This window comes from Danio aesculapii, chromosome 8 (genome assembly GCF_903798145.1).
Source record: "Danio aesculapii chromosome 8, fDanAes4.1, whole genome shotgun sequence".
In the NCBI taxonomy this organism is placed as follows: Eukaryota; Metazoa; Chordata; class Actinopteri; order Cypriniformes; family Danionidae; genus Danio; species Danio aesculapii.
In genome coordinates, this window is record NC_079442.1 from 40,840,510 (window position 1) to 40,854,331 (window position 13,822).

Below are 13,822 nucleotides of genomic sequence, written 5' to 3' on the forward strand. Positions count from 1 at the left end.
ATGTGTGAGTGTGAATAAGTGTGTGTGCATGTTTCCCAGAGATGGGTTGTGGCTGGAAGGGCATCCGCTGCGTAAAAACATGCTGGATAAGTTGGCGGTTCATTCCTCTGTGGCAACCCCGGATTAATAAAGGGACTAAGCCAAAAAGAAAATGAATGAATGAATGAGGACATTGTGGCAGATATGTGAGAAACACTGCTGTAGCCTATTGTATGTTGGTTTCAATGGCTGGTGCCTTTCCCATGTTTGGTGTGTGTGTGTGTGTGTGTGTGTGTGTGTGTGTGCCTTGTATTCCTTACATTGTAGTTATATTATGTCCCCACATGTATAGCAATACCACTTCTTTCGTATGCCTCTATTTGGTGCGTATGTGTGTGTGTGTGTGTGTGTGTGTGTGTGTGTGTGTGTGTACCTTGTATTCCTTTGTAGTTACCATATATCCCCACAAGTTTTGCAATAGCAGTTCTTTCCCTTGTCTCTGATTGTTATGTGTGTGTACCTTGTGTTACTTACATTGTAGCAACCATATGTCCCCACAAGTAAAACCAGTTCTTTCCCATGCCTTTGTTTGGTATGTCTGTGTACCTTGTATTACTTACATTGTGGTTGCATATGTACCCACATGTATAAAAATCACAGTTCTTTTCCTTGTCTCTGATTGGTGTATGTGTGTGTACCTTGTATTACTTATATTGTAGTTACCATATGTCCCCACAAGTATAGAAATACCAGTTCTTTCTCATGCCTTTATTTGGTGTGTTTGTGTGTGTCTGTACCTTGTATTCCTTACATTGTAGTTACCATAGGTCCTCGCAAGTTTAGCAATACCAGTTCGGCTCATAAATCACGTATTAAAGTATTTTTAAAATGTAAAAATGAGTACTGCCCATCTCTATTCCGGATCAATTCAGTCAACACAATATTTTTTCTTTCTTTCTTTTTTTTAAGAATGAGGAGAACACAAGCATCACATGAAGATTGCGTTTTGTATTTTGTGTTTTGTTTTGGATTCATTATTGCACGTCAGACTCAGTGTGCAATGTTTCTGTACATGACTCATTTTTTAGAGTAAAAAATACATGGGAAAACATGCTTATGAAAATTGCAAACTCTGTGTGCAAAAGACCTTTAGTGTAGATTTTTGGAATATGACGCATTCTACCATCTGTAATTAGCTCAAATCAACATGGCTCACTTAATCATCTAAACCAGCATTGACTGTAAATGAGTAGTTTGAGTCCTTTCTTAGAGGGAGGTATAAGATGACAGCACTAACAATGTGAAAGGAGAGCCAGTGAACAGATGTGGAGGAAAACAATACAGGAGCTGGCTTTGCAGGTCTATAAAAGGTCCTAAACGTATGGTTTTAGGCTGACTTAACCTGGCTTAAGTTGCTATATTGAGAATCCAGCTGGAACAGGTACAATTTTCTAAGACTTCTCTGTCTTTGGCTGGTTTTAAAGATTCTGTAGTCACAGTAGTCACCCATATTTTATACCAAAGTGTGTGCCTTTCTTTCTTCGGAGGAAATTAAGAGGTGATGTTTAGAAGATGGACAACAAAAGTATTGGTTTGGAAGAGTGGCTGAGTGTTTAGCACTGTTACCTCACAGCAAGAAGGTCGCTGGTTTGAGTACCAGCTGGACCAATTGGCATTTCTGTGTGGAGTTTGCATGTTCTCATGGTTTTTGTCTGAGTGCTCTGGTTTCCCCCACAGTCCAAAGACATGCGCTATAGGTGAATTGGATGACTAAATTGGCCATAGTGTATGATTGTGAATGAGAGAATGGGTGTTTCCCAGTACTGGGTTGCGGCTGGAAGGGCATCCACTGTGTAAAACATATGCTGGAATAGTTGGCGGTTCATTCAACCCCTGGTGTCCCCTGATGAATAACGCCCCATTCACATGGGGCGTCAGCATCAACGTTTCCCATTCACTTTGAAGAGGTGACGTCAGGCGTTGCTGAAATGCATTGTGCATCCGTCGGCGCTGCTTCAGTGGTGTTGCACGCTGCAGAAGTTGGGAATTTCTCAACTTTTCGAGCACCAATGGACATGTCAGCCAATCAGATTGCTTCATGCAAATACCCCAGCTCACACAGTAGCTGATTGCAGACTAATTTCATTGGCTGACGCTGCTATGATGATCGCGTCAGCCCCAACTTCAGACACGCCCTTGGTCAAGCGTTGACGCTGAAGTCCCGTGCGAATGCACGGTAAGGGACTTAGCCTTAGGAAAATGAATGAATGAATAGAAATGTAAATATTAAAATTGAAGTAAATGAAATAGCAATTCATTCAAGACAATGGCAACCAAAACTGATGTTTACCAAATAAATATATATCTCCAAATCCTTTAGACTTTCTTTATTTATTGAAACACAGAAATTTTAAATGATGTTAGTAGGGATGTTCAGATCCGATCATATGATCATATTATCGGAAATCGGGCCCAATCATGTGATCGGAATCAGACGTTACCTCCTGATCAGAACTCGAATATACATGTATGTGTGTGTATATATATATATATATATGTAGGTAGGTAGGTAGGTAGGTAGGTACTGTAGGTAGGTAGGTAGGTAGGTAGGTAGGTACTGTAGGTAGGTAGGTAGGTAGGTAGATAGACTTGGGGAACTTGGGATTGCCAGCCGGGTGTTTTAAGTTGAGATGTTATTTGTTTTTATTTTTTTTTTTTTATATATATTTACTGTTGCAGTAATGTCCAAAAGTGAAGAATTGATAGTATTTATTACTTGATTTTTCAAGCTACCTCACAGAAGTGCTCTGTTTGTTAACAGAGTGATGTTAAAATAAGGTGAATTAAATAAAAAATAAGATACTTAAAATCAAATAACTCGGACTCGAGGGCAAAAAAACAAAAAAAATTCTTTCTTTTGTGTACAACAGATGAAAGAAAGTCATTACAGTGTGGAAGGAAGACATTGTGAAAAGTGTTGGTAGCTAAACCATTTAGATTTCCACTGACTTAATTATGCAGAAAAATATATAAATATATAAAACATATAATGGAAGCCACTGGCAACCAAAACTGTTTGCTAACAAACATTTTTGAATGAAAGAAGATATTGTGAAGAGTGTTGACTTCTATTATATATTTCTTACCTTAAAATAGAAGTCAATCCATTCCACTTCGATTATAAGAAAATAAATATATAATGGAAGTCAAAGCACACCAAAACTTCAAATCCTCTTTATTTGTGTTCAACAGAGGAAAGAAAATCACACAGATTTAGAAAGACTGTGATTTGAAGAAAATTGGTAACCAAAAATATATAATTGGCATACATTATATGGACAAATAATACAATAGAAGTCAATTAGAACTCGAATTGTTTAGTTATCAGACATCTTCAAAAAATCTTTGTGTTCAACTGAAAAAGGAACTGTGCAAGGTTGAGTAAATGATGACAGAATTAGACCTGCTAACGCCAGCTCCTGTATCGGTTTTCAGCGTGGCTCTTTTTTCACCATCCAGGTGCTGTCATTTTATACTTCCATCAATCCGCTGATTCATTATCTTCTAAACCGCAATGATGAATCCATGAGGCACCAGAAACAAGTTTATGATGTGTAACGCACTTTACAGTATGACATAACGGCGTCAATTGGATCTCCTTTGTCCCAATAAAACGGCTATCACGATACATGTTGGATTGGAGTGGAATTAGAGTTGGAGGAAGAGGACGAGAGGAGGGTTTTACTGCAAGGCTGGCAATAAAAGGCTGATCTTGTCAGAGACGGCCTGTATGGAGGCTGGAAACCGGGATTAGATTAGCCTAGCTGCACACTGCAACATTACATCCCTGAGACATACATCACTGAGCTTAATAAGGCCACATTAACGGCAACACGTTAAAGCACTGCTTTCTGTGGATTCTGTCTCTCTTTTTACATCACTAGCAGAGCCAGCAAGCTCAAAATGTGGATGTAAACATTGCAAGATGATTGCCGAAATCTGTTTCCAATTGATGTTTTACTGCTCGATATATGAGCCTGTAAGTGCTGCAGTGTCACTATTCTAAGCAATTGGATTTTATGAACTGAGGGCTATAAAATTTAAGTATAAATGCATAAATGTAGGCTTTGCTATACATTGTGTTATGTTTAAAAGGTTTTGCACAAGCAAATTGATTTGGGTCTGAGACTCAACAAATGATAATAATAAACGTTTACAAGATGATCTATCTAAATCACGAACTGCTTGCCAGGTCCGGATAAATGACCTAAAGTAGATTTACATGCAAATGAGGAGGCTCACAGTATGCCCATTTTATTATTATTATTATTATTATTATTATTATTATTATTATTATTATTATTATTATTATTATTATTATTATTATTATTATTCTACTATGCCTTCGTATACCCAGATTTTCATTATAGGGCACGTTTAATTAGGAAAGTCATTGGACAACAGTGCTTTGTTCTGTAGCCAATCGAAATAATAATAATAATTGTTTGTTTGCTTTATTTATAGAGCACATTTAAAAACAACAAATGTTGACCAAACTGCTTTACAAATTAACCAACACACAACAATTATACTTGTATATGTAAACAAAATAAAATTAATTACTATCAAATGCAAGAGACAGAAGATGTTTTTAAATGAGGTTTAAAAGCACCAAGGGAAGAGCATGATCTGATATATAAAGATAAATCATTCCACGTTTTCTTAAGGTGGCTAATAATATTGAGGTTAAAGCTTCTTTTATCAAAACGAATCAAATCTCAAAACATGTAATAAAAAATTATTGAGAGGACAAATAAATATAACAGAAAGTATTAGGAAAAGTTTGTCTTCAACAATATGGTTTTAAGGTAAAGCTCATTACGTCTACATTCACCTGATCAAAATACAGTCAAATTGTGAATTGTGAAATATTGCTATAATTTAAAATAACTTGTCTATTTTAAAATAGTAATTTATTGCAGTGATGGCAAAAGATCTTCCAATTACCTACGGTATTATTACAATGACAAATGTCGTGAGTGTAATATTACAAGTCGAGATCGCATTCATGAATGAGCATGCAAATCTCATTGCTCGTGCACAAAACTTCTTGCACGCCCTGAAATATATGCTGCTCAAGTGCAGATTTTCTTGTGTGCTCTCAAATAAACGCTGCTGAAGTGCAATTTAGTGTGTTTATGTATTGAGTATGTCTCCAGCATTTATTAAATTTGTTTGGAATATTTATGATTCTCTCCAATAGTCCTACAGAACAGCATTGATGCATCCTGATGTGAAGTGAAACGGCTATAAACTCCAGCAAGATAAAGTCTTGTATGCAGAGCCATAGACCTTTAAATAAAGTATAATTGTGGAAACTGTGTTCATCATAACTGAAAACTACGTCGTGTTTGCTGGCCTCACGCATTGTGGAGCCCTGTCAGTCAGTCAGTCAGTCAGCATGTAACCTTAAAGGGTTAAACAAATAACGCACAGCACTACTATGATTACAGAAAAGTTCACTCTGGTATAATTCACATTTCTTTTAATACGTTTTGTTTTGATTACAACATGCTTCAAAAAAATTCAGCAACAACTAAAGGTTTTGAATGAGAAGCTGTAATGCAGCCGTAGTGGGAATGAATTTTGGTGTGGCACTCCGCCATGGAAGAATGAATGTAGCGGTGTTGATTCAGCTCATTTTAAATACGTAGTCCGAACAAGCAGCAAAAATCATGTCTTAAGTGCATATTACAGTTTAAAATGTTGACTTACAAGAAAATGTAGGTTTATGTAGGCTGTAGAAATCATGTCAGCTCACTAGTTTTTAAAAACAAAACTATTTTACTGCAGCACTCTAAACTTTCCATGATATGCATAAACAAAGACATTGCGGTCGAGTGACTCACTTCTTTTTGTTTCTGTCTCTTTTCCTCACCATCCCACTCTCATTCTTTCCCTCTGTCTTTCTCAACCTTTCTTTCCATCACGCATTGATCTGCCGCTGCAGGCGACTCGCTGCTCAAACACAACGGTATGAAATTCACCACCAAGGACAAGGACAACGACCACTCGGAGAATAACTGCGCGTCCTTCTACCACGGCGCCTGGTGGTACCGAAACTGCCACACGTCCAACCTGAACGGACAGTACCTGCGCGGCCAGCACACTTCATACGCCGACGGCATCGAGTGGTCGTCCTGGACGGGTTGGCAGTACTCCTTGAAGTTCACCGAGATGAAGATCAGACCGACCAAGGAGGAGAATAAATGAGCGAGAACTAGAAAACACGAGAGGACTCAAAGATGGCTGTAGGTGTTAGAGACACTCAATGCAGAAACTTTCCAGCAACGACTCTTCTTTCTTGATCATATTTCTGTTTTCGATCCCTGTTTTCCTATCATCTCGTAGTGTTCGTGCTGACGCCGCTGTTTTTTCTCTTGATCTACGATTCACACATCTCTGAATATTATTGCAGGTATTGTCAAAAAATGTGCTACTGAGAAAAAAAAATAGTTGTTGTCTTAAAAAATGATAAAAATGACACAAAAAAAATCTGTAGCTGTTAAATTTAGCAAGAACGTGTAGCTTTTCATAAAAATAAAGACTTTTAACTGGTCTCGGACATCTGGCGGAGAGGCAGCTTTGTCTTCTGTTATTTTTGGTTCAGTGATTAATCAATAACTCGTAGTTAAACGTGACAGGGTTGCTATTGGTGTGTCCGGTCACTGCTGTAATATCTGGGAGGTAACTAGGTTTTCCCGTGTGTCGAATAAATACGTTATTGACCACCAGAGATGCTCAAAGAGAATATGTGTCACGGTGGTGGCTTTTAGAGTGATGGGCCGATACTGGCACATTTTTCACTCTGACAGGTCAGTCGGAGGAAGGTTTATCAATGGAAAAGCTCAGAAAACACAATAACCCTGTGGGGTTGCAGGCAGTGTTGGATTTTATCTTATGCACGGTATAGGCTAGGTTCACCTGAAATCACAATGAGATGGATTGACTGAGCTTAAGGCTTAATCTTTGGAGAAGATCTGGGAATTGAACTTGGGTTGAACTTCTGAACAGACTGACTTTTCTCTTTTGACTGTCAGATTGTCATTGGTTTGCCCGTATGTTATTGTGTATTCATTTAATGCCCTTTGTTTTAGATCGATTGTGACGTTCTTCAAATGTTTCAATAAAAGGAATAGTTTACCTGAAAATTTAATAGAAAAGATGTTGATGGATATGTTTTCACTTGGTGAATGAAGCGAAAATTTTACTTTGTGTCTTGCGTAGAAGTATAAGTTTATAAATAAAATGGCTTAAAGGGATAGTTCACACAAAATTAAAAGTTACTCACTTTTTACCCACTCTAAAGTGGTTTTATACCTTTATGAGTTTCCTTTTTTCTGTTGGACACAAAAGAAGATGTTTTGAAAAATGTTAGAAACTATTGACCTCTGTAGTTGGAAAAATAAATACTATGGAGGTCAATGGTTACATGTTTCCAACATTTTTCTAAATATCTCATTTTGTGTTTAACAGAAAAAAGAAACTCAAACAGGGTTGTGACAAGTGAAAGTTGAGTAAATGATGACAGAATGAGTGAACTAACCGTTTAACTTTTCAGAATCTGAGAGGCTCGCTTATGTCAAGTTCAGACTGCACAAGTTTCAAAGTACTTGAAACACAGATGTTTCTGGGGTAGCGTTCTGTCACTGCTGTGTTTACACTGCAAGATGGATCGGCGTCAGGGGTTTTCAGACTACATGATTGTACAAGAGGAAGAATCGCAGACAATGTTGTCTTGGTCCACAAACTACGTCTCACAACCAAACACATGTGAGAAGTGACATGGAAACAACTCAATGTCATGTAGTAAGTTATTAACTACATAGTGAGAAAGAAGCCTTTAGTGGGGTAGAAAATGTACTGATTTTGCTCACCTGGCTTTTAAAATGAATTAACAATTTCTCTCAAACTTTCTTTTCGTTTTCGAACCAGTTGTGGTATTGCTTAGACGACACTTCAAAGAGACATGGGGGCTCCTGCCAAATTTCCACTAGGTTTTTCTTCATTCTTCATAAATAGAAAAAAAGGAGCCCTTTTAAATTCTCCCCCAACCTCTTGCTGGCCTGCAGATGCCCATACTTGTGGATGCTGCTTTCTCATTGGCTGTAGGTAATCGCCGATGTTATTTTCAATCAGAACACATTTTACATGGCATGATTTGAATTGCCGACGGCTTCAGATATTTAGCATGCCAAATATCTGACGGGTGTCGGCAATTCATTGATTCTCTCAGATGGCGTCTTTGATAGTTTACACTGTATGATAATTACTCACGTGAACGAGCACCAATTTGCCTGTGATTTCAGCCATTTGTCTGCGATTTCTCAAAACCTGTTGGCGAGTCAAAATCGAGGCTAAAATCAAGCAGTCTGAACTTGGCATTAGACAAGATTTAAAATATATTTCGGACTTAATAGCCAAGTATTTTGCTAAATTTTAATAGGTGTCTAGTTGTTTTGAAGTGATAAATGGACTTCCTACACTGTTGAAAAATGAAGCCAAAATATCACCGCCATCTTGCGCTAATGATGTCACTTGGAGCCAGAGTCTGCATTATTGTGATCATGACCTGGAGCCACAATTTGAAAGAGCCAATCACAAGCATGTAATCATGAAGACACGCCCAGGTTTTATAGCATCAAATCAAGTACATTTATTTATTTATTTATTTTATAATTGCTTTTTAGGGTTTTTTCACCATTTATTATTGAAAGAATATAGTGGAGGACAGACAGGAAAGCATCGGCAGCAAAGAAAGGGGAAGAATCGGCATAGGACCTCAAGCCGGGAATCAAACTTGAGTCACTGTGTGCACCATGGTGCTATATGTTGGTGCACTTAATCACAAGGCTATTGTCACCAACATAAGGTTAAAATTAAACACAAGAACTACCTGAAATAAAAAAAATCTATATTTTAATTTTACTATTTTGTTTGCACAGTGGCTCAGTGGTTAGCACTGTCGCCTCACAGCAAGAAGGTCACTGGTTTGAGTCCCGGCTGGGCCAGGAGGCGTTTCTGTGTGGAGTTTGCATGTTCCCCCACAGCCCAAACACATGCGCTACAGGTGAATTAAATAAATTAAAATGGCCGTAGTGTATGAGTGTGCATGGGTGTTTTCCAGTACTGGGTTGCAGCTGAAAGGGTATCTGCTATGTAAAACATATGCTGGTATAGTTGGAGGTTCTTTTCCACTGTGGCGACCTCTGAAATGGAGACTAAGCCGAAGGAAAATTAATAAATGAAGATAAAGTTTTTGATTTATACTGCAGCCAGCCACCAGGGGGCAGTACAAATATTTTGCCTTCACTTTTTTCTTTATGAAGAAATGTCACATATTGTTTGCTCTCAGAGACGTGCAAAGCTTTTGACTTCATTTGAATCCATTTTAATTGATAGAACAAAATAATACAATTGTAATTAAATGCTCCTCAGTATTATTTTAATATTTATTGAACAGTTGCATAAAATCATGAAGGTGATCAATGGATGTCATTGATTTTGAGGTAAACTATTCCTAACAATTTTTTTATTTTCATTTTTTATCTATGCATACTTACTAACTTTCTCTTTTTAATTTGATTCATGGCATTGACAAAGAGTGTGTGTTTTCTTTTCAACCAGTCAACTTGTAATCCATTTAATTATGTATTAATGTATTAGTTTTAATTAGTGTTTTGTTTGTATTTCCTCACGAAATCCATGTTAATCCAATGTCCAGAATGAAAAATAAGTTTCATGAATTCATATTTATGTCTTTATTTATGTTTATTGTGATTGTACATTATCCTTGTCTGCACTTTAAACCACAACACGACACTCACATCTGTTTCCAAATGTCTTACAATCACTTTTATAATGTATCTATATTGGATGCAATTCAAAGAAATTGTTTTATGAATCAAACCATACTAAATTGGCCATAGTGTATGAGTGTGTGAATGAGAGAGTGTATTTGGCGTTTCCCAGTACTGGGTTGCGACTGGAAGGGCATTCGCTGCGTAAAACACATGCCAGAGTTGTTGGTGGTTCATTTCGCTGTGGCGACCCCTGATAAATCAGTGACTAAGCCAAAGGATAATGAGTGAATGAATGAACCCAGCAGGCAACCAACATCATAAGACGTTAATATTAGGTTAGATTTAGGTGATGACGTCAGGTGACCAAAGTTCAATGTCTAGCCAATGTGTAAGGACAACTTTATTTTGACGTCCAATAACGACGTCAAATTACATTGATATTTGGTTGATTTAGGTTGTGTTGGAAAGTGACCAAAATCCAACGTCTGATAGATGTCATAGTGGTAACATCCACACAACGTCAAAGTGTAACATGATTAGACGTTGATATTTGGTTGATTTAGGTTGTGTTGGAAAGTGACCAAAATCCAACGTCTGATAGATGTCATAGTGGTAACATCCACACAACGTCAAAGTGTAACATGATTAGACGTTGATATTTGGTTGATTTTAGGTTGTGATGGAAAGTGACCAAAATCCAACGTCTGATAGATGTCATAGTGGTAACATCCACACAACGTCAAGGTGTAACATGATTAGATAATGATATGTGGTTGATTTTAGGTTAGACACTGGACATTGACGTCGGCGTGATGTTTGGTTATGACATCAACCCGATTTTAATTTCCAAACAAAATCTGTCCTCATGACGTTGGGGTACGTTGGGGTACAACGTCAATATGACGACATGTTAACGTCCTGTGCCTGCAGGGAAGCTTAACTAATCACTATTTTAAGAATATGAAGCATTTTAAGCATATTGCTTAAATAAACAGCCGACCCCTGCTGAAAAAACTATTCACCAACGTCAAACTCAAACCTACAACAGAGCAAACAGCTGTCTCAGCCCCCCCAAAAAGGAAAGAAAAAAGCAGATGCATTTTGATCAAATTTGTGAATCATTCTCCCTCAACAAAGAAAACCACAGGTCGTTTTTTATGAGGTGAAATTGTTTATGAAGCCACAATATAGATTGAGATTCTCTGTAAACCACAGGAGGGCTTTCAATGCTAAAGTGCTAGCATGAACATTCAAAATGAGGAGAAACAACCACTAAAAAAAACATCGCTGCACCTCATCCTGCCATGTGTTTCTTGCTAAAAAAGAATTTGCTGTTCTTTTTCAGCGTAGGACTGATAAATGTGAGATATGGACTGCGAAAGGAAATGAACAGAATTGCTGTGGCTTTCAGGGGAAGGACATTTTGTCAGTTCGTGGCCCCGGTTGCTCTTTATGAACATGTAGGAACTCAGGAACCCCTGCCGATGGCCTCTCAAACTACACCTGTCTGCTGACGGCGCTTGCCAGTCATCCATGTAAATAATTTAACCGTGAAATTGAGCATGTCTTGCAGCATAACAACACCCCAGGACGACAAGAGGGACGTTTTCCTTTCTTTTCACATCCTGCCCTCTCTGACACCCCCAAAACCCATCATTTGTGACCAGCGAACGCAAGATCAATTAAAATGCTCTGCTGCATTTCTTGGATTTACAATATACTCATAATCCAGCTTTGTTTTTTTGGCGTCTTGTATTAGCGGGTATTTATTTGATTTTATTTGTATTTTTTTGTTGTTGATCATTAAAATGTGTTTAATGTTCAGAGTGACATTTAATAAATATCCACAGTTTCTAACATACTTGTTTTTTCGGAAGCACTGCAATTTCTTCCTTAGGAGTTTGGGAGGGAATGTTAGCCGAGGTCAGCTCATTAGTTGGTAATTGACTAGGTATAGACCAAGAATAGATCCCTAGGTAATGTTTTGTGGGTGTGTGTGTGTGTGTGTGCGCGTGCGTGCTTGCGTGCGTGCGTGCGTGCGTGTGTGCGTGTGTGTGAGAATATTGTGGCATTTGCTTTCATTTTAAAAGATCTGTGCCAGTCTCTGGCCCAGATGGCATAATAAGGCTCTCAGCTGATGAATGTTTCAGAGATGTCGTTAAAATGTATGACATTAAAATGAGGAATAGAGAGATTTTGGACTTGGAATGTGGGGGGAAATGGTTAATATCAAGCGATCATGCAACTTTCATTTTTGTAAGATGTCATTTTTTAATTTCCCCCTTAATATGGCTACTTATTTCCTGACTAATAGTCTGACTTGCAATAATTTAAGAGCATATGGCAAGGCTATACACTTTTTTATGGGATAGAAAAAACTTAGATGTTTAAAAATAATCACTCAAATATTTAAATGTAAGAAGTTATAAGATCCATTTGCATGGATGATCTTTTATTCTACATTGAGTGGTAAATGCAGGACCCGGTTCTAGGATAGCATGACTGGAACATAAAATCTGAATTGTATAGTCAGACTATTGACTGAAATCTAAAGCAATTTTGCACCAATTCAGAATTAATCTCTTTGATTACTCCTGAAAATATTTGTTCTAAAAATATTTGGTCTAAAAATAAGCCTTTTCTTATAATAAATGTTTACATATGGACATTAGTGGGTGTAATTAGTTATTTTAACTTTTATTAGTTATTTTAGTGACTTTTCCTCTGAAATTTCTTTACTTTTACTTTTTTTTACTTTGATTTAATTGGCGTTACTTAATATACACTTGTGTGATGTGCATAAATTCAGCAGTTCTGTAGAAATCATTTCAGAGAAGCAGAGTAACTGTAGAATGTAATAAATATTGTTCAAATATATATTTGCAAAAAAACATGATTTTTCAACTTTTTAAAGCAGGTTAGACTTTTTAAAAGCACATGCTTAAACTGAATTGAGTAGTAAATAATGTCAATATATACTATGTATAAAATAGGGGTTTGAAACATTTTGTGTTTTGATATGTTTTTTTAAAGTGTAATTTTTTTAGATACATTTAATTTGTATTCTGCATGCTTTGAAAATTATAAGAATTTTAGCTACATTTTAATTTACTTTTCAGACCAAGTCTTTTGAATTTTAATAATGTAATTAGAAACTTAAATTTGTTACATTTTGCATTGTAACTTAAACTTATACCCAACACTGCATAGAGACTACAAAACCAAATATTGACTGATTTACAAAATAGATCTAGTTAAAAGTTTAAATGTGCTTAATACTTAATTATAATATACTGACTTTTAATGGTGTGTACGCTACCTGACAAAAGTCTTGTCACCTATATGAAATACCTTGACTTCTAGTTGATCATTTGGTATCAGAAGTGGCTTATATGAAAGGCAAAGGCCTCTAGATTACACTTATTTTGCTAAAATAAAATACGATCATGTCTTGATTTTTTATTATTTAATTAGGACAGTAAGATCTGACTTTGCTTAGACAAAAGTCTTGTCACTTAACAGAAATAATAGAATATAAAGAATAGAATATAAAGTCATGGTGCAGTGGAAAAAGAATGAATATTGTGTATGACTCCCATGACTTGGAGGACTGCATCCATACATCTCTGAAATTACTTAAATAACTTATTAATAAAGTCATCTGGGATGGCAAATAATGTGTTCTCGCAGGACTCCCAGAGTTAATCAAGATTATTTAGATTCATCTTCAATGCCTCCTCCTATATCTCACCTCAGACATGCTCAATAATGTTCATGTCTGGTGACTGGGCTGGCCAATCCTGGAGCACCTTGACCTTCTTTGCGTTCAGGAACTTTGATATGGAGCTGAAGTATGAGGAGGAGCGCTATCCTGTTGAAGAATTTGCCCTCTTCCGTGATTTGTAATGTAATGGGCTGCACAAATGTTTTGAGACCTCAGGCTGTTGATGTTGCCTGCCACTCTGCAGATCTCTTGCACG

General features: G+C 37.0%; 1 protein-coding gene across 1 annotated transcript in view; it reads left to right on the forward strand.

Annotated features, from left to right (window-relative positions):
• fibcd1a (fibrinogen C domain containing 1a) overlaps positions 1 to 7,390 on the forward strand; it is a 212,209-nt gene extending 204,819 nt beyond the window's left edge. Inside the window, exon 7 of the mRNA XM_056463980.1 lies at positions 5,990 to 7,390. Coding sequence (XP_056319955.1) covers positions 5,990 to 6,252 — 263 coding nt within the window. The 3' untranslated portion in view covers positions 6,253 to 7,390. The remainder of the gene's footprint in view (positions 1 to 5,989) is intronic.
• Positions 7,391 to 13,822: the final 6,432 nt, after the last annotated feature.